Below are 27,437 nucleotides of genomic sequence, written 5' to 3'. Positions count from 1 at the left end.
CACCACTCCTCTTGCCTGACTGTTGGTTTGGTGGCAAACATGTTTATTCCATCATAAAGCATGTGTAAACAGATTTTTTTTGTTTGCTGTGTTGGGTTATTTGCTCTTCACTGTTCCCCTTCATTTGGGCATCAGTGGATGTGGAGCTCACCAGGAAAGAGGCATCTTGATGGAGGCGGCAGCGACAGTCAATATGCATATCATTAATACTAGATGCTGGGAAAATAAAGGGACAATGGATAAACATGAATCTCAGCACAAATCCAGTTGGCTGAAGCACTTAATCTGACAAATCATGGCTTGGCTGGGAATGAAACGTTGCTGTAAAAACATGTTGAACGAACTGAGCGTTCAGGCTCTTCTTGTAGTCACTTCATTTTTTTTTTTTTTTTTGCACAAATAGCCACAATATCTTTGACAAATACACCCCGCACCCCACACGCATCCCCCCCCTGTGTGAAACCACATAATTCTCCGTCTACCTCATGCCGTGTCCAACCGTGTGACTCATGTTTTTCGTGTTTGCGCTGCGGCGGCACATCACCTCGCCGTGATGATGAGGACTTTGCTGTAAGCCACAGGGCTCTCTCCAAACACCCTACATCCACCCTGCTGGCACGGCTTCAGTGTTTTCATTCCATATGATAGGAGTCACACCACATTCCTGTTACAACTTCTCTGCGGCACATAAAAAATCTCCCCTCCAAGCCGCAGAGCCATGTGTTTTGAATTTTCCCACTGTTTGTTCCCATTTACAGAGTCTCTCCCCATTTCTTCTTCTTCTTCCGTCCCATCTCTCTCACTCTGTCACACATGCACACACTGAACACTGAGCGTCCGCCGCATTCGTGTTGATTGGCCCTTTTAGCCCTCATGAAAGCATTCCATTAAGGTGCATTTGAGGTTATGGTTGTCACTGACAACCGGTTGTCAGAGAGTGGCAGCCTCTATCAATGTTGGGGGTTTCCACCAGCGCTCACAGCACACAGAGCGACTATTGATGGAGCCTGGCTTTATGGACTCAGACCCACCAAAGGAAATGGTGTGTGACAAAGACGGCAAGTGGGATTTGGTAGTTTGAGTCTTTGACCCTCTGAGTTTAAATCATCAGGAAGCAGCGTTAGTCTCATCTGATTTTACACAGTTGATTTGCACAATTTAGTTGTGTTGAGAGAACTTCAAATAATTATGAAGAAAAAAGCAAATAATAAACAGTACAAAGGTATAAAGCAAGTAAAATGTGTTGAAAATGTAGATGGTGGAAAAGTGGACACGATAAAGCTGTTTTCAGACATCAGACATCAGACATCGTTTTCAAGTCTGGACCCAAGTCCGCGGACAGTCTGCGGCCTTTCACATGAACAATGCAGCAGTAGATTCTCGGTTCAGACGCATTCACACAACAAAAGCTCTCCTGACATCTTTTGTCTCTGTCTTCTACGTGTTCATCCTGAGATATTTGTATTATTTTTGTTTTTTTCATTTTTCCGGAGAATCATCCAGAGTTCAGTGCACGTCTGAAAGTAGTTTAAGGAAAGTGAAGGGAAAGCTACCACTTAGTCTTCTGATTGGAGGAAACAGGGTCAACATGAAGTCCCTCCACTAGAGTTCCTGGGTTGAAAAAAAGGCCTGGTTCTGGAAGGTGGTACTTTTTAATTGTCATGGAACTAAGCTGCAACGCTGAACATCTCTGAAACCACGACGTGACAATTTGAGTTTTAGTTCCTTCATTTTGTGCCTGCGATTCCATCATATTTGATCAAAAAGGAACATTTGAGGATGATGAGGACATGTTCTCAAATAATATTTTTTCTTTTTTAATTAAAACAGATTTTTTTATTAGGGTGAGGAGGTCCTTTTTATTAAATAAAAAACACAATTTCTCTCTCACCTTAACTACGTGTTTTTAATCCCTGACCACTCCTTAGCCTCCTTAGTCTGTCTCTATACTTATGTGCCGATAATGTCTAAAACAAAAAATCGTTCAATTATAATAGATGTAAATATTGAAAAAAGCGACAAAACATCAGGGATCACACCTCAGGGTTTTATTCAATATTGATGTTCTTGTCAGTAAAAATGTTCACAGTATTTTATACACTTATTCCCTATTCTCAACCACTGGATATCTTTAAATTGTGAATCTTTTAGGCCAACTAAATGTCAAACAAATTAAAGCATATTCCTGTGAGCGTGGAGAAGGCTTTGAAACAGCATTTGCACATTAGAAAAAGTATAAATATATAACTCTGAATAAATTAAATATGAAAATAGAAACTTCCATGTGGTGATGGGGGGTGAATCTGAGGACTCGTGACCCCAGGATCTTTCAAATCCTGGCAGAGGCTCTGAATGGAAGAAAGCATTCAGGACACATGGAGCCATGCCTTGCTTATGGATTACTACATTAGAAAACTCATTAATGTTGACCAAAGGTCGGCATAAATGATAAATAACATAATTCAAGGCTGCATCTCATGAAGCTGTAGGCTGCCTCATCAAACCAAAATGCATGGAAACACCACGTATAACCTTCTTGAGGGTTTGCAGATGAAGTGCAGGCTCTTGCTTTTTGGAATTTCTTTCACGGCACAGTCAGGCAGAAATTCAAATGTTCAGACATATTAAAAGCCACGGGTTTCTTTGAACAGGCTCTTATTGATTGATTTGATGCACAATCTATTGCTGATTAGCCCAAAAATAAGAATACACACAAAGCATAGGAAGTAAACTGATTACAAGTGATTTCAAACTCAAGAAAAACGGTCTGTGATGAAAGCATTTGGCTGACTTTGTCTCAATATGAATGACTATAGCTCGGAAAATTGTATTGTTTGGTGTTCACATACACACACAGGCACACGCGCACACACGCACGCACACACACTCCTCCTCCTCTGGAAAACCTGTTCTGGAGGGAGTGACTTGATCCAGGCGGCGTCCAATTATATGGAGGCAGCACTTATTCCACTTTATTTCAGGCTCCAGTTAAGTGGCATGAAGCCTTCAGAGACACACGGCTTGTAAGTGTGAGGGCAGAGCAGTGCGCGCAGAGGCGATACCCATGTGACATGTGAACAGAAAGCTGCAGACAAAAGGTAGAAAAGCTCTGCTCCAGTGTGCAGGGAGAGCGTCTGGCTGCGTTCAGAGGAGACGCGGAGGATGCTCCACGTCGAATCCACGAGGGGCTCCTTCTCCCGTCTGGAAATCCACGGCACCGTATAAATGATTCATTAGCGCCTGCTTCCCCACGTTTTCCATGGGAGTAATTGCGCTCGCGGTGAGTTCCAGCTGAAGCCAGTGTGCAGCGGGAACTGGGACCAGAGGGCTGGAGGGGAAAACTGCGAAGTCAATTAATTGAGGGGAGTTTGATGCGCCCCTGCTTTTCACCTGCCCTGGACCTCGTCCGTCAGACGGGATCAACTGTTGCTGCAGCCGGAGCGAGCGCAACACACGTCCTCCAAGTGTGTCCGCCTCTCATCATGGATGTGTGGCCGTCCCCTGCTCCCCCCGCATGCAGCCTCACAGCCGGCGTTGTGCAATTAACATGGAAGAGAGACTGATACTGTTGTTGGTGCCTCGGATACACCTTCCTCTGTCCTGATGGGATGCCACATTGTTGCGCTGAGGAGAATGAGAATATCCCACACCGCTGCCGGCTCTGTCATACTGGTTCACCAGCTCTGTGTGTGAAGCAACACATTTTGATTCTTTTTCTTTGCGCAATTAAGGGACCACTTAGGGCTTTCTGAACTCACTGGCCCACGTCAACAGTGCTTTTGTTGTTATAGTGACCTTGCCCGGCTGTGACATCAGTTCAACATGCTGATGATGATGGAGAACAGCGGCATGGATGCGCATCAGGTTGATATCGATTCGGAATTTGAGCCCCACGGTCGGTCGCGGTCGTGCACCTGGCCGCTGCCGTGTCCGGAGGATTTCCCCGGGGGAGAGGAGGCGAGCCGGGGTCTGGCCCTGGCGTCGGTCAAAGTGGAGCAGTACAACGTGCCCGCGTGCCGGGCCGAGAGAAAAGGCGGCGCGCCGGCGGAGATCAAGCATCCAGCCGGCGCCCCGGCCCCGGTGGTCGCCGCTCCCGCCTGCATGTCCGGGGCTGCGCTTGACGTGGCCGGCCAGCTGCGCAAAGCCAAGTCCTCCCGGCGGAACGCGTGGGGGAACCTGTCGTACGCCGACCTCATCACCCGTGCCATCGAGAGCACCCCGGAGAAGAGACTCACCCTGTCCCAGATTTATGACTGGATGGTTCGCTTTGTTCCTTATTTCAAGGATAAAGGCGACAGCAACAGTTCAGCCGGATGGAAGGTAGGCCACATGAAAGAATTCTCTCGCACCACATGCTGAAGGTTTGAGTGGAGAAGCTGCACTATGTTTAGCCTCAGCCAGAGTCTGCAGCAAAACTCCTTTTCTGCATATTTGAAAGCCACATAATTGACCCTTGGTTCCAACAATTTATGTCAGTGGCGTGTCCCCGTGTCACTCCGCAGCGCGGTGTGTGGAAAGGGGCGGTGAGCGTGGTTGGATGAGGGTTCACTGGGTTCATCGTATTTGGGGATCGCAGCCTGTGCTCATAGGGGAAAGCCACACGGAGTCAAAACGCCGTCTCCCCACGGTTCCCTTCGGATAGGCACCTATTACGCGCCGTGACGCATTCGTAAAGTGTCTGGTTTCGAGCCTGTGTTTCTGTGTTAGTTACCGGGTCACACCGGGGACAGAGTGTGCCTCCGGTCCGATTTGCAGCTCCTCGGCTGGAGCGTGCACCCACGCCTCCGGTTGGGCGCTCGGGATAAAGCGTTTGGAGCCACCCCGCCCCCCTGCCATCCATTGTGCGCACGTTGAATTACGCACAGGCTGGCGAAAGCATGGCACAAGGCGAGGGGCTTAAAAGGACAATAACAAGAGATGATGACATGGGGTGTCACAGCAAACAGATGTAACCCCAGATTATCCCTTAAATTCAAATTAATATGAGGTTAATCTAATAGATTGGTTGTTGTAATCTACTTAAGTTTACCACTCATTCTATGAGGATTAAAAATCTTTTGTTTCCAAGCCCGTTACTGTAGCTCCACCTCGCACTCTTATTTATGTTTGACGAAGTCTTTCTTATGCCTCCTATTTGAACCTATTCAAAGGCAGGAGAATATTCCTTATCAGCTGCTGCTCAGGGAGAAACTCTACTTGAATGTACACATTCATACTTTAACATTCGTATCTTTGCTGTGTTTCCACTTGTCTTTCTTTTTGTTTGTAGTGGGAGTTTAACCAAAGAGTTAAGTAGTTAATGAGAATTTTCACGACAGACACACATAGTTGAGTCCAGCAGAACAGGAGTAGCCCTGGTAACTCCCTTCTTGTTAAATTTGACAGCAGGCACTGCTCCTTGTGGGACCTTTAAAAGGACACGGGCCATTTAACATAATAATAATGTTAAAGACGGTCAGGGAACATACTTAAAGCGTCTCTCAAGCAATTCATGCACATTTAAGAAAGAATGGTCAAATTCAAAGCAGCATATCCAGTTTCAGTCATGGGTCTGGGTCAAGCTCCGGAAACAAAAGATCCTTACAAATGTTTAAACCTTAAGGCCAGGGTGAGATGACCCTGATGACATCACTGTGACATCATCAAGGTTATTTTTTAAAAAACTTTAAATCCGTCTTCAGAGACACAGGGGGTATTTTATTTTCATTTTTACATCCCACATAATCCTCCACATTGTATAGGAGCAATACACGAAAAGCGGCAACACAAGTGTTGCAGTGGGATTAATAAGCATTTTGAAGTTGAGTTGATCATCTATCTGCTTCTCCTTATGTTTTCGTATTCTTATAGAATATTTGTCTCCATCCTCTCCTCCCTCGCACACAAGGTTTATTCAACGCTCTCCCCGGGCCTGACATCTCATTTGGCTCCACACCAGCCTCCAGTTGAGCAGTATTAGGACACAGATTAATCTCAATAAAATCACCATTTGATTTAGGTCTGAGCGGAGCAGCAACAACCCCTGTCCAATCTTTATGGTATGGAGGGGTTTTAAAAATTGGATTTAAAGTGGGCTTTAATTCCCGAGGCCTTGTTTGTGCTGCCCAGGGATGCCCAGCTTGATGTCTGCTCCCATTCCAGCTCTGTGCAGAGGTTTTGATTGGCCAGTGCGTCAATGGGAGCTGATTGGCAGAAAGAGAGGCTCCAAGTCGAGGCGAAAAACAACTTGATTCAATCACAGTGTAACACTCGTCAAACGGCAACAACAAAATAATATCAAAAGCGAGAGAGAGAGAGAGAGAGAGAGAGAGAGAGAGAAAGAGAGAAAGACATGCATGCACATGTTGAACTGTAACATTTGGCAGCGATTTTAATGAGATTTGACGCAGAGGTACCAAATACACACACACACACACACACACACAGTACATTATATACAAACCATACATCCTGGTACATTCCTGTATGGGGGTGTCTATGGGTTGATGGATGGATGGAGAGATGGATGGATGGGTTAAGTGGGAGAGAAACAACATCCAGTCAGACTCCTGCTATTAAAAGCTGTCTTTAAGAGCCGTTGTGTAATCCTGTCTGAACGCTGCTGCTCAGTTCGGCTGCCAGGCTCTTTGTCTTCATCTGGGCCAGCAGCTTTCTCCTGCCTCTCTATACCACACGCACGCACACGCACACACACACACACACACACACACAGATCTCGCCAGACCCCACCACAGTGCAGCAGGTCCCCTCTCACACACAAAGACTCATACACAGACTGTACCCACACACTTTCGAGGTGTCTCTCACTTGTCTTCAGTGTGAAGTGCAAAGGCTACAGCGATGGATTGGATTTCTTTCACATCTTTCACCCACTTCTTGTCTACAGTGGTAGTTTATGGATTTTCTTTGATTGTGTTTACATACACACACACACACACACACACACACACACACACACACACACACACACCCGCACACGCACACGCACACACACACTCACACACACAGTCTCTCCATGGCTTGAGAGGATATCACGTACTCTAACCTTAACCATTAATTCTAATTGCCCAACCCATCCTGACCTTAAAACAAGACCTCACCTTAAAATTGAAGGATTTACATCAATGGGGTTTTGCATTTTGTCCCCATAAGGAAGACAAGTCCCCATAATGTCAGTGTGTTAACAGATTAAGGTCCCCGCAACATCAGCAATGCCTCCACTGCATAAATACACAAAGTGTTGCTTAAGCATCTGGCAGCCGAGGCCATTACGATGGCCACTGTATGGATTTCTCCGACTGTGGTTCAGTGATTGCGGTCAAGTGCTTTGGCCATGTTTGTTATTGCATCTGAGGTGGGAGACTGCGTTTGGTCTTATGAAGTAATGAAGTAAGTTCACTTCTGTAGGTGTTCATGGTGGGGGTGGGGATGGGAGAGGGTATGCGGCGCACACACATATACACACACACACACACACGCACACACACTGCTCTGTTGATTTGACGAGTGGCTCTGCGTGGGAATGGATGTGCCGAGCCGCGGCCTGTCTGCAGGCTGTACTGTACACAGTCAGGTACTGTGGGAGCTCGCTGACTACCTGTAGGCTTCACAGAGCAGCATGTTAAAGGAACAGTGTGGGTGTTAGACCGTTGTGATCAGGCTGTGATATAATGAGACAGACAAGCAGCAATACCCATAAGGACCAGTTATAAATTCAGTATATACATTTTTTCGGGTCTTTTGATCTGCAGAACTTTTGCAGGATTGCCACGCACCTGAAAGACTGCTGCAAACATTTTTTAAGCATCACGTAATCTAAATTGTGATTTTTTCTTCTTTTGCTAGACTGCATATTTTCTCATGAATGCATCACTCTGAGAAACATCTGCATCCGTTTGTAGCTGCATGTCCACACATGCTTCTGACAGACTGACATAATAATAATAATAATCCCTACACACCTGTATACAGCAGATTTCTGCTAGCGACCTAAACCCTCTGACCCTCTGAGAATCAGGTTTCCAGTTGGCTGTGAGATGGTGTGTGTGGTGTGTATGTTTCAACTTTGATTTATTAAAACATTTCTCTCTTTGTCGCTCTGCCTCCTATGCATCCTATGTTGCACAGAGGTGACAATGCCCAGCGGGAAGAGTAAAAAAAACTGTCACTGTCATAATTTCTCCCTCCCCATACTCACAGCTTTGTTTGCAACAGTAACACGAAACTTAACTCTATAATGAGCTGTACATTGAGATTTCAGGCATTTATAAATCATCATCCTTTTGGAATCCTCCCTGACAGCTGCACAACCGTAATTTCTGCATCCATAAAATGCAACCCGTGGCATTGTGGGATTGTTAGCGGGAAGAGCTATACACAAGTCTTTTTTTAGAGGTTATTGTAAAGGGCATAAAGTTTACACTCTGACACTCAAATGAAATGGCAGGAAGTAAACATAGTTCACGTATAGTAAAAAACAAAAAAGGAGTGATTTCAGACTCAGCCCAGAGTGTAGCCAAGGTCTTTCATTAGTCTACTAAGCTAATGGTCGGTAGTGGATGAAATAAAGAAAATATACAGCTGCGAGTAGGAGTCAGGTTAAGGTCTCAGTTTTAGGTCCGTGCAGAACTGTATTATAGGACATAAGCTTGTGCACACTGTCAACACTTATATGGTGCAGATTTATTAAGTAGCTGCTACTGTAAATATACCGAAAGGATATCAACCAAGCCTCAGGACAAGCAGTCAGTCGTGTGAGAGAAAACAAGACGCCTGACTGACGAGGAAGAATTTGAAAGGCCCCGAAAGCCTGTTTCTTCAATCAGCTTTCGTAGTGCAAGTGATGGGGTCCTGTAAAATGCTGACGAACAAGCCAGAACTGTTTTGTTTCAGTGATTTCACATGAGAGATTTCTGTATTTTTGTGTTTTGCCTATATCTGTCCTCACTGGTTTGAAGAGAGTTGAACTCAGTTGAAAAAAGGTGACGTCAAGTAATACCTGAAGATGTTTGTTTGTTTGTTTTTGAAGCGTGAACTTTTTCAATTTGCTGCTTATTTGTTCATAAATTCTTAATTTAGGAGCAAGAGCTTGTTTTTGACAACTTTACAAAGACAATAAATAATATTTAATGAGCAATATTTGTGGTGGTGAAAATCAATTTTATTAAGTGAATAGGATTTATTTTTAAAGTCATCAAAAGTCTTTCAAGATTTAAGTCCGACTGACTTGAGGTTGGTTTACCCTCTTCTATATCCCTGAGAATAAAAGTGGATCTTTACATCTAATATGCTTCTAATCTGCTTGTAATGCACCACAACAGACTTTACCGCCCACACCGATGGTCATCACCTTGTTCTGCTGAGATTCCACTCGCAGGCGATAGAGATGGGAAATAAGGTGCACAGCACAGAGAGAGATAGCGAGAGGCAAAAAAGGAGGCAAGGAGACATTTTGAAGAACAAAGGTATTATTTTTGCTGCCAATGAAACCTTTTCTGAATTGGATTCAGAATTGAGTGGGAGAGAGGGATGAAGGCAGAAAGAGAAAAGATAGAGTGAGCGTGAGAGTGGTGGCGGTGGCCCCTGCTGCTGAGCACATTGATAGCAGCCTTAATGCCTGTGATGCTCCAGCGCCAGCCGAGACAGAGGGGAATTGGTTGGAGATGGTGGAACAGGCTTAGAGGGTTCCCTGTGCCAGCCGGCCTGGCGCTGGCTCAACAGAAAGCCCTCTGTACCGCTACACAGTTATTGTTATTATCACAAAGGCGCAGCAGAAGGAGAGGCAGCTCTTGAGTTGGCGGGCTTGGCGCTGGGTTAACTGGGGGTGGGGAATAGGAAGAGGAATTTGGAAGGAGAAGGGGGTTGGTTGTCGAATCAGAGACTATGGTAAACCTCATCTGATCAGTCCTGTGAATGGAGAGGAAACAGTTGGGAAGAGTCGTTGAGGTCTTGAATGGAAACGGGGCCATGTGGAGATGGACAGATTTTGATCCGAGACGGATCGGTGGCCTTGTCAGTTGATGGCGAGCTACAAAAAAGCGTTTGAATAGAACGCGGGCAGATACTACTTCAATCTGGAGAAGGGCTGGGATGCAAACAAGGGATGCACCGGCAGTGGAGGCGGGTGTTCTCTGCTTAAATGAGTCATAGTGGTTAGAATAGAACATAATATTCTCGCCCTCAGCCCTCACACTTCAATCAGTTGGAATAAATCAGTTGGAATAAAATGTTGAGAAACGCTCTACGGGCGGAAATTCCAGAGAGAAAACCGAGGCCAGACACACAACAGGCAAGGAGGCAGGCGGATCTTGGGAACCGTGCCTGGTGGTGTGTCGTAAAATGTCGGCCCGGCACGCAGTCTCTCCATGTTGTCTCCCAGACCTAAGGGCTGCAGAATGTTCTGTGAGTCTGGCTCGGACGTCTGAAGCGACTGTCTGACAGTGACTCAGGAGCGGGTCAGCACGTACTGACGCCACATTGCTATCAAGGCCTTAAAGGACCATACCTGGGTGTCTCCTTCATCTCTGCTCATTTTCTGCAGATCACACACAGTTTACATCACAAATAACCATTTTGACAACCGTGCTGCTGTGTTTGAGAAATTAGTTTGTGTTTAGTCCACGGCTCCAGGCAGCCGGCCTGACAAGCTTTCATTCATTTCTATGTGATATGAAAATCTGTCAGCAGAAACGTACTCAATCCATTACAGAAACTCCTTGAGTCATATTTGTCTTTGAGGGGAATTTTAAAGAATGAGATCAAACATGGTCATTTATACCTTGTTGCATGATTGCACACAACTAAAGGAATAGAAATAATTCAATAAAAAATATATATATGACCATTCTATCATATTACCACTGTGTGTGCGCGCATTTCTGCAACCTTACAACAAGTCATGTAGAATTAAGAGGGTAGATAGCTATTTTAAAATGCATGCTACATGTTTTTGGATTACTTTTGTGATGTATTTTTCTGCCCTTCAGGCAACCAAAAGATTTATAAGCTGAATATTGAAACGTGCTTATATTACATAATCCAACCGAAAGAACAGTATTGTTGCAGCACAGATGTTTCAGAAGAATGTGAATCATACATACGATCCTTTAAAGATAATGTAATGGTGACAAAATTGCTGAAAAAATTTGAATATGAACACATGAGAATGAACATTGAATTTGTTTGAGTTCACATAGAACACTGACAATATCCTTAACTACCCTTAATTACGTCGGACTAATCGTTTTCAGTGCATTCACGTCTCCTCTGCCTTAATGGAGGAACAAGCGTGTAACAGGTGACTTCAGCTCTGCCGTGGGAATGTTAGGTGTCAAATCCAAAATGCCTGCAGACATTGCGTGTTCAACCTTTCAGTTGCCGTTGTGTCGTGGTTATCTGTCTCACATGACTCTGCTAACAAAGAGTTCAGTTGGAATTCTGAACAAAAAGAGGCGCTCTGGTGTAGAGATGAAGTTCGCCGATAATGTGACCTGAGAAAGTTTTACGAGTCTACCACCAAGTAATCTTTTTTCCAGATGGTTACAAATGGAAAACAATGGCTGCCTGGATCAGTTGATGACATTCATCCAAATTTCTAAAACACAGCTGCATGGTTTGCAGAATGGCTGCTTTATATCCAACGTCTATGTGACTGAATCATTTTCATACAGAAATGAATGGAAAATAAAGGATCCACTGGAACGAAGGCAACACAATTTCTAAAACATGACAGCGCGGCTTGCTATTTGTGATGAAAAGGAATTGTGATTGATTTTCATATCGTATGGAAATGAATTGGAAAACAATGGCTGCTTGAGGTGGTAGCTGCCCTACAGTACAACAGCCTAGGTTGCAAACAAAAAATCTGCTTGTAATGCAAAGCACATGTGATTGATTGATTTTTGCACCATATGGAAATAATAGAAACCAATGGCTGCCAAAAACTGTACAGCATGCATTTTAGAATCACATTAAATGTAGGCCTACTGTACATGTTAAGGAGACAAAGCTCATTCCCAAAGTGATAGCATGAAAACTATGAGAGGGTTGTAATGTATCGGTGGGCTCTTCGTATTTCTGCTGTACTTAAAAATGAAAAACATGGGGATCGTTTGAGTTTACAACCTTTACAGTCATATGTCACGCAAGGAGTTACATTTGAAATACATTTATCCTAACAACCCCAATCCATCAATCTACACCAGCAACAACCTGATTGTGGTCCCACTGGTATCAGAGGAGGAAAAAGTTATAATGTAATCATGCATCTGAAATTGCACTAAATTTTAATGTGATTAATGACACAGTCGCCTCATAAAGTATTCAACCCCCTAACTTTCTGCATATTGTTCTCATTATACTATGTACCAATTTTAATAAATCATCACGCACTCACAGTGTGTTTATAATGGGCTTTTGATGCAATGCCTTATGAGCAACACTTCAAGTAATGTGTTGCCCTTATTTTTTCTTCCACCGCAAATGGGATTAGTTTTTGAGTTCCTGCACACACTAAAATGGGTTTGATAGAGGTTTGTATGAATCTGAAGAGTCTGTGTGTGTGTGTGTGTGTGTGTGTGTGTGTGTGTGAGTGCGTGCATCTGCTCTTGTTGTTGTGTAGCGAGGCCTGATGGGAGTCCAGGTCCGGGGGGTACAGCTCTAGTTAATAATTCAGATGAGGCTCATTATCAAGGCAGCACAGATCTCTCTCTGATTCCACCTTAATTGCAGGCAGGATGTGCCTCTCAGACACACTCTCAAAGTCACTCCCCCTCCCGTCTGCAGCTGCAAATGACTACCACACACACACACACACACACACAGATCTCACCAGACCCCACCACAGTGCAGCAGGTCCCCTCTCTGAGATCAGGGCTGGAGCAGGTGAATGGGCATTTGGAGATGAGTAGATAAATCCCACTCAGAGATTATGACTCCACAGTATCAACTCCGAGGGCCACGCACGTGCTCATATTATGAGTCACTTACAGTTTTAATCAGATCTTCACAAGAGATTTTCTCCTGTTGGAGGGGGGGGGGGGACTCAACAAACTAAGATTGATGGCAGGTAATCAGTTGGAGGACAGCCGCTCTGTGATTAATGCTGCTGGAGAGTGAAGCTCTCAGCGCCACGCTGGATGCCCTGGATCACGGCTTTTCAACCCCAAGATTTCTGTAGAGACGAACTCGTGGAGGGGCGTGTAAAAACAAGAGAACTGCTGCTGCCTCACAAGTACTATCACACCTGTGAATGCATTAAAATAATACCCAAGTATTTCACAGTGAGCTTACCGTTCAGCGATTCCCCCACAGGTGACTGTACCAGATGCCAGAATTAAATTTAGTCATACAGAACACTAGTCAATTTAGTCAATACAATGCCTATGTTAGTGGGAATGAGAGTCTCCTCCGCAGATGGAGTATAATCTGATAGCCATAACTTATCAATGTCTAAATACCGCACTTAAACATTTGTTTGTCATGCTGAGGTAAGATTTATGTGAATGAACAATATTGTATCCACACTGCTGCTGATGATAGCCTTTGTGCAGCTTGCACTCATAGAAACAGTAATCAGCTGTAGCCTGCGATTGTCAAGTCAAAGATGGATATTGGCTTGGAGATGGTATTCCTTCATTTCAAATCGATCCAGTCATGATAGGTGGACCTGTGCTTTTCACCAGGGAGTTTTTAGTTCAGGGTTTTTTCTATTGTTGGATACATTTACTGGAATAAGAAAATGAGAGAATGCGGACATGTAGCACAGTGGACACTGTGCTCGTAGACTCTCTGAGTTAGAGGTCTGACTTAGTTAGAAGGAGGAGAAGGAGTTCAGTGGTCCTGCAGCCCACTGAAGTGAGAGAGCTTTCTATGTGCACTCACTGGGTCTTCCTTTTTAAGTGCTGCATGCAAGAAATGTCCTCAAATTGAGTTTGATGAGGGCTTTAACCAAATGGATTTGTTTGAGTCATATGTTTGAGTCTCAATGACAATGCTGGCATGCTGATGCTAGGTTGGTTTAAACGTTGACCCTATTAGCCATTTAACTTTAGTGTTATATAATTGCAAATGCAAGACAAGTGTTTATCTTTGCAGGCTATAGACTATACAGTATATAAAGATGGGTGACATGAAAGCTTCCAAAAGTAAAGACAAAGAATATGGATTTCCCCCTGCTGGCTGGCTGGCTACAGTATAAGTCATAAACCGTGTCTCCTGAATGTAAATGAATAGGAAATGGCCCAAAGTCAAAGTACATACATTTATTTATTTGATGCTATAAATAGGGGATGAAACGTCCAGATTGACGGCTAAGTGGGTGAATCAGCACGACCTCGATAGTGTGGCTCCACTACTCCGCCGATTTTGGCTCCAAATGCCATTAAATCATTTTTGGTACAGTGGGAGGAAGTGGAGACTCAGTTTTAAATCTTGATACAGTCTCTGGTATTAAACATGTACTGGATGAGTTAAGCATTTGCCCAAGTGATGGCAAATGATGCCGAGGGAAACATTAACGTGAATCCCTCAAATATTTGTCAAAACCTTCAAAGCAGCAAATATCAACTTTCAAAGTAATGTTTGTACAAAATTACTTTTTTTTTTATCATGTCATAACAATCCTTTATTTTTGTCACCATGGAACTCTGAGTTGACACAGCATTGACAGCTGCAGTAACATTACCTAATTGTTTCAGGGCCCTTTGTATCACCACTGACACAATATAAATTTGCTACGTTCATGTCCCAAGATTTCCCACAGCAGAGTTTGAAGCTTGGTGGTGTAAAATGTCCTCTTACGACTCTAAGGTGACATTTTTATGAATGTAACTTACCCAGAAATGGAGCAGAACAGGGAGACTTATTGTATATAGCAATTTGTGGTATTGATTTTGATCAAATCTCATGAGCACACAGCCACTCAGTGTGGTGAGGCTGAAAGAAAAAGGTTACTGTTTCTTTTTTTTTTTTTTTGGGAAATGAATGTTACAATAATTAAAGAATAACAGAGCATATTTGTGAAAAGCTCTACTCCATAATTCAACAGTGCTATTAGTCACCCTTAATGCCCATTGTTCTCAGTGTAGTTTAGGTTCTGTTCAGCAACAGTCATTTTCCTGCAATTGAATCCATTTTCATTACAGACGTCTGTAATTGGACTTAGATCGTTGTTGATAAAAGCCTGCAGAATATTAAAGCCATTAGTGTCTCAATTGCAAGATCATTTGCTGTGTTTCAGCCGGAGCTATTCGCTCATTGTCTTTGTAAAAAGTCTGTTAAAGCCGCTGCTACACCCGCGAAGGTGTCTGCTAACGATGTCAAGCCGAGCCGAGACACAGAAAGAGAACAACATGCCTACTGTTTTTTTGTCAGCTCAAAGCAGGGTCAGGGTAGAGTGTTTTCACTAATGAATATTCATCAGCCCTGCGACATATTTGGACAAATTACAGTGAAAGCCTTTCAAGCTGGAGCTCAGTAGAGAAAGTCGTATTCGGAGATTATTAATCAAATATCATTGAACTACTTAGAATCACAGCTAAGCAAATTTTAATTATTTTAATTGTACAATTGTGCTGCGTGCCTGTGTGAATGTGTGTGTGTGTGTGTGTGTGTGTGTGTGTGTGTGTCATGGCCTGCTGAGGGCGGTCTAGGAGGCAGACAGGGGTTAGCAGCGTAAGACGACCCCTCGGTGGATTTCTGTGTCAGTTTGATGAAAATAGGTCAGGATTCAGAGCTTGGCGTTTAGCATTCTGCCCATGTGATGGCTGACGCCGCGCCTGACGACAGCCGTACCCTCGAATGAACCCCAGACTTTTTTCCCTGTCTCATTGTTTCTCCCCCTCTCTCTGTCTGTCTCTGGGATCTAAACCCTGTTGAACCTTTAACTCTCTGCCGTGGTGTCCCTCGCTTGAAGCTCAAGTAGAGACATTTCTGTGGCTACATAGATTTAGTCCACTCCAGTGCTGAGATTCACAATAGACTGCATCTGGTGGAATTTATTTGATTTAGATGTACTTTTGACTATTGTAGTCCCACTTTCCAAAGAGAAAATAAATGTGCTGCAAAGTTATACAAGGATAATAATTCAGCTGTGGCCAGTAGTGACCTAGCTTAGCATAAGGTCCGCAGTATGTTTGGTCACCAATAGAAGGGCTTGATTTATTATTCTCCCACAGAGCAGGCCCTCATCGCTCATGACTGGCATGCTTTAAAAAGCATCTCTCGTAAAGGTGAATTCACTCAGCGATGAGCCAGTTCAATGTTCAGCTACATCTGAGCTGTGGCGATTAAGTCACAGCAACCAACTCTGGCATGTGGAGAATCGACTGAACACACATACTGGGTAAATATAAAGCTAACAGCGAGGGGAGATAAGTGAAAGAACTGCTGTGAGGTCAGGTCTGTTAAGTGAATTTTCTGATAAGGTTGATTTGTTTCCAATTAGATTACCTTGACAGAAGAAAAGGTTGTTTCATAGCCTTCAAAACACGGACGACCGAGAATGCGTGGCTCTCTCTGCCGGCCATTAGCAAACAGCTCATTTAACCGTGAATGTGGGACTTGTCGCTATTGAGCTAACACTAGTTTCTGCTCTGCTTGCACCAGAGCGCTACAACAAGAGCGAGCCACGTTACTGTAGTAGCAAGGTTATAAACAGTCTGAATGATTTAATGCATCGTATGACTTTTGTACACATGAAATATCTAATCGACATATCGGTCGGAAATTTTACTGAACACATTATTGTTCACTAGAGCATGATATTTCTTTTGCTTTGCTTTAACACTACCTCACTTAATTTTTGTAAAAGTAATATATCCCATAATCGAAAAAACATTGCCGATTCCAGTGCATGAAAAGTGGTCTCAAAGAAACAATTATATTAAATTATATTTAAATTAAATTTGCTCAGCACTTTCATGCTCCCAAGGGAATGAATGAATGCATGTTTGTACTGTATTTGATATGTGTATGATCTTTCTTTTAGTGTCAACCTCAGGAAATAAATTTGATTACTATAACGATATAAACACTATATTTCGACCCTTATTTTAAGACTCCTCAGATCATAATAACGCTGTTGGCACTGACCAGTACTTTCATATTTTGGCTTTAATAGCAATTTTTTATCTTGAATGGCCACTGGCATGGCTTTTTAGTGTCTGTGATGTCTTGTTAACAGATCCATCAAGGGAGGAGGGAAATATGATTATACAACGCAGTGAAATGCAGATTGACCTATTAGCTGCTGTAATCACGTGTATCGGCCATGAAATAAATAACTCTGGGGTTTAGAATTCCCGGGTTCACTTACATGTCAACTGTTCTTTTTGTGATTTAATTCTTGCAGATTTGTTAGGAAATCTGCACCAATAAAGTGGAATAACAACTAGAGTGCACTGAGCAGTGTTAGGTAACTTTGTCTCATATAGACGGCCAAAAGCTAGTTATGATACTTGTATTATTTTACGGTAAATGGTTTGTATTTATATAGGGCTTTTCTAGTCTTGATGACCACTCAAAGCGCTTTACAATACAGGTCATGGCCATTCACCTATTCACACACACATTTGTACGGTGCATCTATGAGCAGGATCTTGCCCAAGGACACTGGGGAATCCCTTCTGGTTGGAGAAAGACCGCTCTTCTGCCTCAACCACACATTTTTTATAGTTTTTATCACATGCTACATATTGCTAAATAAAGTTATGTTTAATCAATAGGAAGGTAACTGTTAAATAAATACACTTATCGCGTATATTGGTTGGCCACAGATATACGAGGCACAGAGATTGGTCAATAAGGACCCAATGACAAAGTTTAGCTCCAGAGCCTCCTCACAGTTCAATCCAGCCATACACATGAACGTGTCGGTTTATTCCTGAAGAGAAGGCCGAGGCATATGCACCTGCTAGTGTTACTATTAGGTTAAATGTTTGCTCAGCCCCAAAACACGTCTATTATGTTTACTGTCTGCAAAGCCTTATTTGTCCAGTGTCTGTTTCCTTCTTTGTTAGCCTCCTACCTTGTGAACTGTGAGATTGAGCCTCCCCACCTGATTTATTGGCCCTCTGAAAGTCTGACTTCATCAAATCCTTGATACGGCCAGTCATATATACTGTCTATGATGAGTGCCACCAAAGTCGATGTGTGGATTTAATGGCAGCATTAATCTGCCTGTTTAATGGTGTTGTTGAGTGGAAGGTGGCCACGGCAAGACGCGGCACTAAAAGATGAGTTATAGGCCCAGCCGGCAAACGATGAAAGGGCAAAATGCAAAATAGTCAAGAAGTGGAGGAGAGAGGTGGAATTAAACAAGGTCCTTCCTCTGCACTGCGCGGGACAGAGGACAGAGGACAGATCGGGTCCGTCACTGAACAAGGTGTGACATTAAAACGTCTCAGACAGTGCTGTCAAACTTTGCAGTGGGTCGTCACAGGCTGTGACGTTTTCCTAAACGCATGTCTCAGGTGATATTTTCATCTGTTAGCGCGATTTCCATCTTTGCTGATTCATTGAAAATACTCAATAACTCATCCTCAAGTGAGATTTTATGGGATTTCACAAGTAACTTCATTTCTCTTCTTGTCATAGCGGATGAGACTGAAACATGTTTAGACTACATAGCATACACCTTCTTTCAGGTGTTTCCCACAGCAGTCAACACTGTGGCAGGTTTTTCTCTCAGGTTTTTGGTAATGAGGCCCAGTGAGGACGTCGTCATGTTTAATTGGCTGTGGTTATAAACAAGGTTATGAATAATGAAGAATAATGATTAAGATTGGGACGATGATAAAAGGTTTTTATCATGTACGATCTGTGCCACCAAGTGTTATCTGCCTCTGTTAGGATAAACACCAGTGGTGAAACATTACATTTACTCATTTGTGTGTTGTGGTGAAATGTTATTAAATATAATTACTCAAGTACTTTATTTGGGGTATTTATACTTTACTTTATGTGCATTTCATACAACTTTATAACTTTCCACTACATTTTCGGACAATTTATGTGATCATAATGATGAGCTCATAAAATATGATGCATTTTTATAGATTTAATTACCAAGCAGAATACACAATAGGAAAAATTTGCTCCATGTCAACCAGCTGAAACATCACAATTCTGCTTACCTCCTAAAACATCCGTAATAATAATTGATCATATCATTTAATTAAATTAATTATGTTAATATCTGTATTTAATTAAGATTTCAAACACTAACCTTTTGGGTGGGACAACATTTTTACACTATTACAACTTCACCAGTTCAAATATTGAAGTTTTTACTCAGCTACATTTATTTCGAAGCTATATCTGGCTAACTATATGTAAAATAGATTAAACAACAAGCACATGCCATCGCTAGTCACATTTCTTTGTATGATTTAGCTTGTGAAAACAGTTGCATAACTTTGTGGCTGTGGAGGAGTTTTGCCAGCTGATGATGTCGTGACCCTGATAATGTCATAATGATGTCATCAAGGTCAGTTGGGGATCGGGAACAACAGATTTTATTGGAAACTTGCATTTCAGACTAGTAATGTGACACGTTTGTGTTAACAAGGCAGACAAGGTCTAACAAAAAATGGACTCATGGAATTGATCAAGTTTTTGAAAGTGCAACACTCAGTTGCTGCTCAATGCATCTGGACTACTATTTTAGAACTCTGGGCTTTTACTTTTAATGAACATTTTTAGGTAGTGGTATTGCTAAAGTGCTAATAGGAGAACAATAATAATTTGAATAAGTCTTCACTGATTAAAAGGATGTAGATCTCTTGTATGATCATTATCATATGTTGATGGGAAGATCTTAATCTAGTACAGGATTTTGACCAGATGCTATTATAGCATTAAGGAAATGAGGGGCTATATTATTGTATCTGTTTCAGTGGAGCTCAGCTGTACCGTGCAGATGCTGTAACTGAGGGTTTTTTTCTTCACTCTGTTTAGGATACAATTTTGAAAAGCCTGGAAACGGTTTGACATGAAAATTGAGCAGTATTGAATATCATCAAAAACAATTTGCAGCTCCACTCCGGAGATATTGGCAGATATGATGTGAGCTGAAGCCTGCAGTCATGGAGCTGATGGGAGGATGGAGGAGGACAGGATGGTCATACAGCACTGTGGGTTCGCGTGACTGTGCAGTGTACGGGCCTGTCTGTGCGATACTCACAAGACAAGTATTAGAGACGCAGCGCTGTGGCCTTCCCTCCACTCTGTCCTCGCTCTTCCCTGCATGCCCTCTCCCTTCCCCACTTTCCTTTACCCTCTCCTTCCCTTTCCGTCTCTGCTAATGATCTGCTCCGCCTGTCGCTGCCTGGCTGACTGATGCCCACTGACAGCCCCACTCATGCGGAAAGGCTGTACCCCTCCTCCCCTCCACACACACACACACACACACAAACACACGCACACACACACAGTAATGAAGTCCTACACATCCCAGCGCAACATATTTACTATACATATGTGACACACATGCACTATGCACGCCAACTTGCGTAAGCACTCACGGTGAGATAGATAGATCCACATTAACAAATCACGCCCATTTGTTCGCTCATATGTCAACAGACATATATGTAGAGCAGATGACAAACACACAAATAGACCACACTGTATACGTTATCCACAGAGAGCACTCCTCCTCCTCCATACAATAGCATGCTAATGGGGCAGCTGACTTATACCATCCATGGCATTTTTATGCAAATTACTACGCGCTGAATTAGATAGACTCGAGAGTGGCATATTTTAATGAAATTCCCACAGTGTCAGAAAATATATTTTTTTTGCTTAGTTGAGGCAGAAGGTTTTTGTGTGTGTTGATAAAGAAATGTGTAATAGATGAATAATGTAATAAATGAAGCGGGGAATGTATTAGTTATATGAATAATGATGCAGGATTGACATGATAACCTGTGCAACAATTAGTATTAAATACATTTCAACACAACTTCCCAGAGGATTCACATGGTAGGTTCACATTAGTTTGCAAAGTTCACACAGTAGTTTGAGTCCTAAGCTGTGCATTACATAAAAACACTCATCAGCTGCAACCCTAGTACGTATATTATGTTGAAACATAAAAGATTTGGAGTCACACTAATAGATTATTATTACTTAAAAAAACATCTCTGAGTTGTTCGTAAACAGTTTTCTTTCCCTTTAAATCAAATGAATAGTTTCTCCATCCACAAAGGTCTTTTCACACCGACTCTTACCTGGTGGACTAAACCGATTCTCTGCGGTTTTCTGTTTGAATGAATAAACCACATCCTTGTATAAACCTGCTGGTAGGTGAGATTTCTATTAAACATAATACAAACGATAGTCGATTGGAAACGATGCTCAGAAATAAATTGCCGCCACTTCACACGTTTAGCAACGCCTCCAAATTGCAGCTTGTGGGTGTAGCCTACTTTCTCAGGGAAGTAATAACTTCAATCCTTTCTTTCATTAGAGCGCGCTCAAACACTAACACAGTATCCTCCTGCTGCTCCTGCTCCTAATTACTAATTGGCCCTTACTAATAATAAACAGCCATGCATATGGATATCTGATCAAAATAACTTATTTGAATCAATTCAGGGTAATTTATTCTCACCATTATTCTCAGATTCCCAGTGTGGTATTGATCAACTCGATAACAAATATGTAATCAATCCATTATATCACTGGAAGACAATTTATCGAAGTGCCGCTCGGCTCAGGCCGCCCGCACACCACTTCAGCAGCCGTGCCCTGCCAGGGGAGATCCAGGGAAGAAAGAAATGAGGTCAGTAAGCAACGCTGCGGTGTAGGGCGACACCCCTGGGCTCCCCTCAGTCCCAGCCTGCACATGGCCCACAATCCCCCAGCTGATGGCTCAGCCCTGCCATTACACTCAGTTATGCAAGGCTCTGCGAGGCCCTGGCACCGATTAGACCAGGAGACTCGGCCAGGTACTTCACTGCTGTACAAAATAGCTGGGCTGTAAACCAACGTTAGAGGTAGAGGAACACAGAGCATGCTGACTTGGAGCAGGGATGGTATTTTTATTTAGTGGAATGTTTTGGTACGACTAATTTATGCAGTAAGGCCCACTTTAAAGGGTTTATAAGATGTAACAAAGGCTTTATTAATTAACATTTTATAGATTAGCTATACGTCATTAATGACAGCTAGGTTTGGGTTGTCAGGTTTTGAAAAGTTTTCTCTTTCTGTTGAGTCATTGACGGCCAAATCATTAGGTGCTCACGAGTTATTCGATTTCAAACAAGCATCAAGTCAGTTATAAATTAAAATAAATCATAAATAAATGCCAATAAATACAAATTCTGTAGTTAACACGTGTTCATTAAATTGGTGGCTAAGTCATGGCAAGGCATGGCGAGTTTATTTGTACAGAACATTTCAACAGGGCAATAAAAATACATTTACATGAAATATAAAAGGCATCATGACAAATTGTAGAATAATAAGACCATATAAAACGAAGTATTTAAAAAAAGAGTTACATAGAAAATTATAAATACAAAAAATTATAAATAAAACTAAAATGTACAAACCTTGACAAAAGGTTTTACAATCATCCATCTTCCAAGTCTTCAGTTGCAGCCTAAATGCTGGTAAATAGTGAAGTGCATTGTGGTCTGGATGCGCTGTAGTTAAAATGACAATGTAGGAAGACCCACACCACCAAAGGTATTCACGACTAATTGTCTGATAGCTCATTAGTAAATGTATAATTAATCATTAATATTCCTTCATACAAATTATAAACCGCCTTGCTGAGGGGAACTGGTGGTAATGGTAAATGGTAAATGTTTTGTATTTATATAGTGCTGGTCTGGTCTGGAAGCAAAGCGTTTTACAGTACAGTTTTTGCCATTCACCCATTCACACACAAATTCTTTTTTTTCTATGACGGGTTCAGCATCTTGCCCATGGACACTTCGGCATGCAGATAATTTTTAAATTATAATAACTTAAGTTAACAACTGGTGCCATTTTCAACATTGCTTTTTGAACAAATAATGGATCAATGAATTCCTTTCAGCCTCAGCCAGACTGTGTGTTTTGTGCTAATTAGCAAATGTTAGCATGCTGCCACACTAAACTGCAGACAGTGAACATGGCGAATATTGTACCTGCTAAACATCAGCATGTTAGCATTGTTATCAACATTGTCAGCCAGTCCAGCCTTGCAGAGACAATAGCTACCTAATCCTTGCTTGAGTCCGACTGTGTGAATAACTGTATAAATGTCGTCTGTTTGTGTTTCTCTCTCTCGTCTGATCGACTTCAAACTTGGAGGTTGTGTTGCTGGGGACCCAACGCAGAGCAATTGTGAAGTATTTTGGATGAGTGGTCCTTGAGAAAATGGAAAAGTTTGTTAATAGGAACAGGCACATTTCCAAGAGGCAGTCACGAGTGCTGTATTATTTTGCAATCTCAGACCTACAACAGTCACTCAAACATTCCAAATTGAGATGGTAAAATCCCTTCTTGGCAAAACTGGGTACAACTCAGGCACATGGAACTATTAAAGCTTGAATCTCTTAAATATTTGGGCAACGTGGGGAAAACACTTAGTGAAGGGCAGCATGGAGGGAGTTAAGAGACATCACTACATTCTCAGCTATGTCTTTCCTTCAAACATACATGGGAGTCTAACCACAAATAAAAGAGTGGAGATGTTACAAAAGATTGACACACAGCCACAGTTAAAAACCACAACCCATTTCCATTTTGTTTCAATTAACAGGACGGTTTCAAACTTTGTTAGCTGCGGTTGGACGGTGGAGAACAGCCGAGTTACTTCTCAGTTCAAGAAAACGCGACGACACTTAGATGTTCAGGCAGCAGAACTTCAAGCCTCTAATGAAGTTTCTCGTCTGCTCTTTGAAAGACTGAACGCTGCGGTGTACTCCACCCCCCCAGCTACCAGTTTGACCCCCCCTCCCTCTTCACTCACACACACACACACACACACATGTGCAGACGCTGAAACGCACACAAAAAACACACATTCCAGCATCCCCATTAGCAATTCATGAGCGGCGTCTCATTAGACTTTAAGTTTTACCATAGGCCTCTGAAGTATATGGCTGGAGCAGTTATTAATATTTCATAGTCTCCTATTGAGGAGCTAAAAACGAAGTCGACCCGCTTCCGCTACAAAGTGACTTGCGCTCCTCTTTTTTTTCCCTTCTACTTTTTTTACCCCCTCTTTTCCCTGTTCGTTAGACTGTCTCTCTCTTCCCCCTCTCCTCACCGTTCACTCCTCTGCCGTCGCTTTTCTCTCTTTAGCTTCCTCGCTTCCGATCCTTCTCTGCCACACAGACCTTAACTCAAACTGACTTAATTGGGCTGTCTTTGTTCTGGGAAATGTGGGCATACCTTCGCCTTCTCCCCGGCATAGAGAGAAAAGAGAAGTAAAAAGTGGTGGAGGGGGAGGAGGAGGAGGGGGAGGGAAACAACAGAGGAGGAGTATAGGGGAAACGACGGAGGAGAAACCTGAGTGAACCCTGGTTGCTCCATGAGTACTCCCTGTGCCATGCTCGGGTTAGGGGGGGGGGGGGGGGGGGGGGGGGCCCGGGGGGGGGGGGGGAGAGGGAGGATGGGATGATGTTAGCTTGTGTGATTGTGCGAGCGCGGAGAGAGAGAGAGCGGCGGATGATGGGGAGGGGAGTCTTGAGCGTTCACTGGGTGTCTGTCAGACTGGCAGACAGGAGCTCTGCCCCCGAAACAAACCCATGCATGAATAAGTCAATAAAGACATGTCTGTGCTTTGTGTGTGTGTGTGTGTGTGTGTGTGTGTGTGTGTGTGTGTGTGTGTGTGTGTGTGAGTGAGTGAGACAGAGTAAAGGGAGGGAAGAGGGGAGCATCAGATGAGGATAAGGGTGATCAGGGTGATGAGGCTTCTTGTTTCCCAGCGTCTGTGACAATGAGACAGACTCCACATTCCGGCACAGTGAGAAACAGACTTGGAGAAAGCGGGAGGACGAGTGATCAAAACCAGAGGATGAGAGAGGAGTGCTTTGAATTGGTTGGGACAGTTACAGCATGTTTGCACATTGCACGAAATTGGTTGGAAGCAAGTATGTGGGAATGTGCTGCGTGTCTGTGTGTGTGTGTGGGGTGGGGGGGGGGGTTACAGTTTTGCAAACGCCTCAAGCTGAGACCCGACTCATCCCAACTGGAATCTCTCTGTTCTTGCTGAAAGTAAACCCCAAATTTATCATGTGGCAGTAAAAAAAGGTCAATGGGAGCAGGCTCAGTTTTTACATAAAAATATCTAGTTTTACTACACATGTTCTATTTTCTTATTTTTAACATGGTGCTAGTCTTCAGGGTTGTTACTCGCTCCTGTCCACTGTGGTGCCTTGCTGCTGGTTGGTACAGGCAGAGCAGGAGATGTTGAACGATTTCACAATTTTTGTTAGTTTCTTAACCTGAGACCTGCTTTTAACTTTAACTAACATGACAGTTGCCTCTTGTATCCTGCGTCAATCGGGTGCACACTCAATACGCATCACGCTCTTGGATGGTAGGCGCAGTGTAGCCGCAGTATTGTGGAAAGTTTTAAAGAAAACTAATAGACCCGCAATTACCCACGTCTGTGTGATGTGTCATCGCTGCAGCACAGTTACAAACATGCTCGACAAATTAGCTGGCGACACATCAGCAGGGCGACCATTTTAAAAGTCCACGTGGAAACCTGCAAAAATAAATGGAAACTGTTTCAGTGGAAAATGTCGGGTGCCAATGGTGTGTTTTGTCCACCAGTCACCAGTCGCCTGAGTTGTCTACGCAGCTTGTTTATCAGCGAACCACTGAGTCCAATTTTCCACAAGTTAATACATGTCTGTGTTGTCATAGTTACTTTTTACATCATTCAACTCAACTATTAGTTCTATACGGCCTGATGTCTTGAATTAAAACATTGACATTAGTCATTAATGAAACGTCTTTAATCAAAATCCACTGTTTTATGGGGAACCGTCCATCATGAACGTTTTGTGTGACAGTCAGGTTGGGCACTGGCGATTTGAAGAGAGAAATTCATTCACAAGTTAGAAGCCTTGGGCAACAAAATGAAGTTCTTCTGTTTGACCCAAACCCGACCTGAGATTCCTTTCAGACTATTGAATTCACATCATGGTAGAAGAGTTCCAGTGTGTGTAGAGGGCGGCGAGAGGTAAGAGCTTCAGGTGTTAATATATTGTAGCTCCGCAATTATTGCTCCCTTGACACACATGTACACCTCTATGTGACAGACCAGTCGTGGGCAATGAAAAGAATGATTTAGTGAGAGCTGGTGAAGTCCGAGAGAGAAAAAAGAAGAAGAGGAGAAGGCAAGAGACATGGGGGGGTGGAAGGAGGAGGGATGGTGGGGGAGAGACAGCAACACAGAGAGAGAGAGAGATGGAGGATGGAAACAATTCAGTGTCCTTGGAAACCAACAAGGCTAATTTGAATTTGAGACTGAGGACTTCTTCTCTCTTCTTTCGCCTCGTATGACCTCCTCGTCGCCTTTCTTCTGCGCTCCCCAATCAGTTTAATCTCTCTCCGTTCATCCCTCCCAGATGCTCTCTCTCTCTCTCTCTCTCTCTCTCTCTCTCTCTCTCTCTCTCTCTCTCGCTTTCTTTTCTCGCTCCCTCCCATCCGTCGTTCATTACGGCTCACTCTCACCAAAGCAGATTTCTTTCCATGACGGATGGGCTCTGTGAAAGCTCATCCAAAAGCTCTGTCAGATCTTCTGCTCACGTAGTAAAAAGCCCGAGAGGCGGGCGGTTCACTCAGGGACATGCGTGGCATTACGGGGTGGGGATTGTGGGAGTCAAGAAGGGGTTTGGTTTCAGGGTACTTAACGTCATTTTGTCAATGCCTGGATCTGGTTGTGGTTGGCCACGCTGCGACCACATTAGCCATGGGAAAACGCTTGCGCTTTTAAACGTTTTTTTCTTTTTAAAGATCTCCCTCTTCTTTTGCTCTCACCCCATCAATTTTCCCTTTGCATTATTTCAACAGTCTCTGTGGTTCTGCAACAAGCCTGATGCCTCGCAGGCAAGTCCCTCTCTTTCAACATCTTAACCATAACCCCCTCCAGCCTTTCTCTCCTTACTCCATTCTGCCCTCACTTTTCCTCCCCATCGCTTTTTCTCTCTCTGTCTACGATGGTCAGGTCTCATGGGGGAAGACAGTTGGCAGGATGCAGGCTTGCTGCCATGGCAACAGGAACCCTCCCTCTCCCTCAGGTCTCCTTAGCAACTAGTAGCTTGGCTTTGTTGTAATGAGCCGGCCCAGCATGCCATGCCAGTGAAGCACGAGATGTGTGTGTGTGTGTGTGTGTGTGTGTGTGTGTGTGTGTGTGTGTGTGTGTGTGTGTCTGTGTGTGTGTGAGTGCACACTGTCAGTGAGGGGTTTGACTTCTGCTCTGA

At 43.3% G+C, this 27,437-nt stretch overlaps 1 protein-coding gene across 1 annotated transcript in view; it reads left to right on the top strand.

Annotated features, from left to right (window-relative positions):
* The first annotated feature begins 3,039 nt into the window (after positions 1–3,039).
* The window catches only part of foxo6b (forkhead box O6 b), a 44,563-nt gene continuing 20,165 nt past the window's right edge, over positions 3,040–27,437 (top strand). Inside the window, exon 1 of the mRNA XM_034600360.1 lies at positions 3,040–4,320. Within this exon, the coding sequence (XP_034456251.1) occupies positions 3,823–4,320 (498 nt within the window). The 5' untranslated portion in view covers positions 3,040–3,822. The remainder of the gene's footprint in view (positions 4,321–27,437) is intronic.

The sequence above is a fragment of the Hippoglossus hippoglossus genome, chromosome 11 (genome assembly GCF_009819705.1).
Source record: "Hippoglossus hippoglossus isolate fHipHip1 chromosome 11, fHipHip1.pri, whole genome shotgun sequence".
In the NCBI taxonomy this organism is placed as follows: domain Eukaryota; kingdom Metazoa; phylum Chordata; class Actinopteri; order Pleuronectiformes; family Pleuronectidae; genus Hippoglossus; species Hippoglossus hippoglossus.
This window is presented reverse-complemented; position numbering and strand designations above follow the sequence as displayed.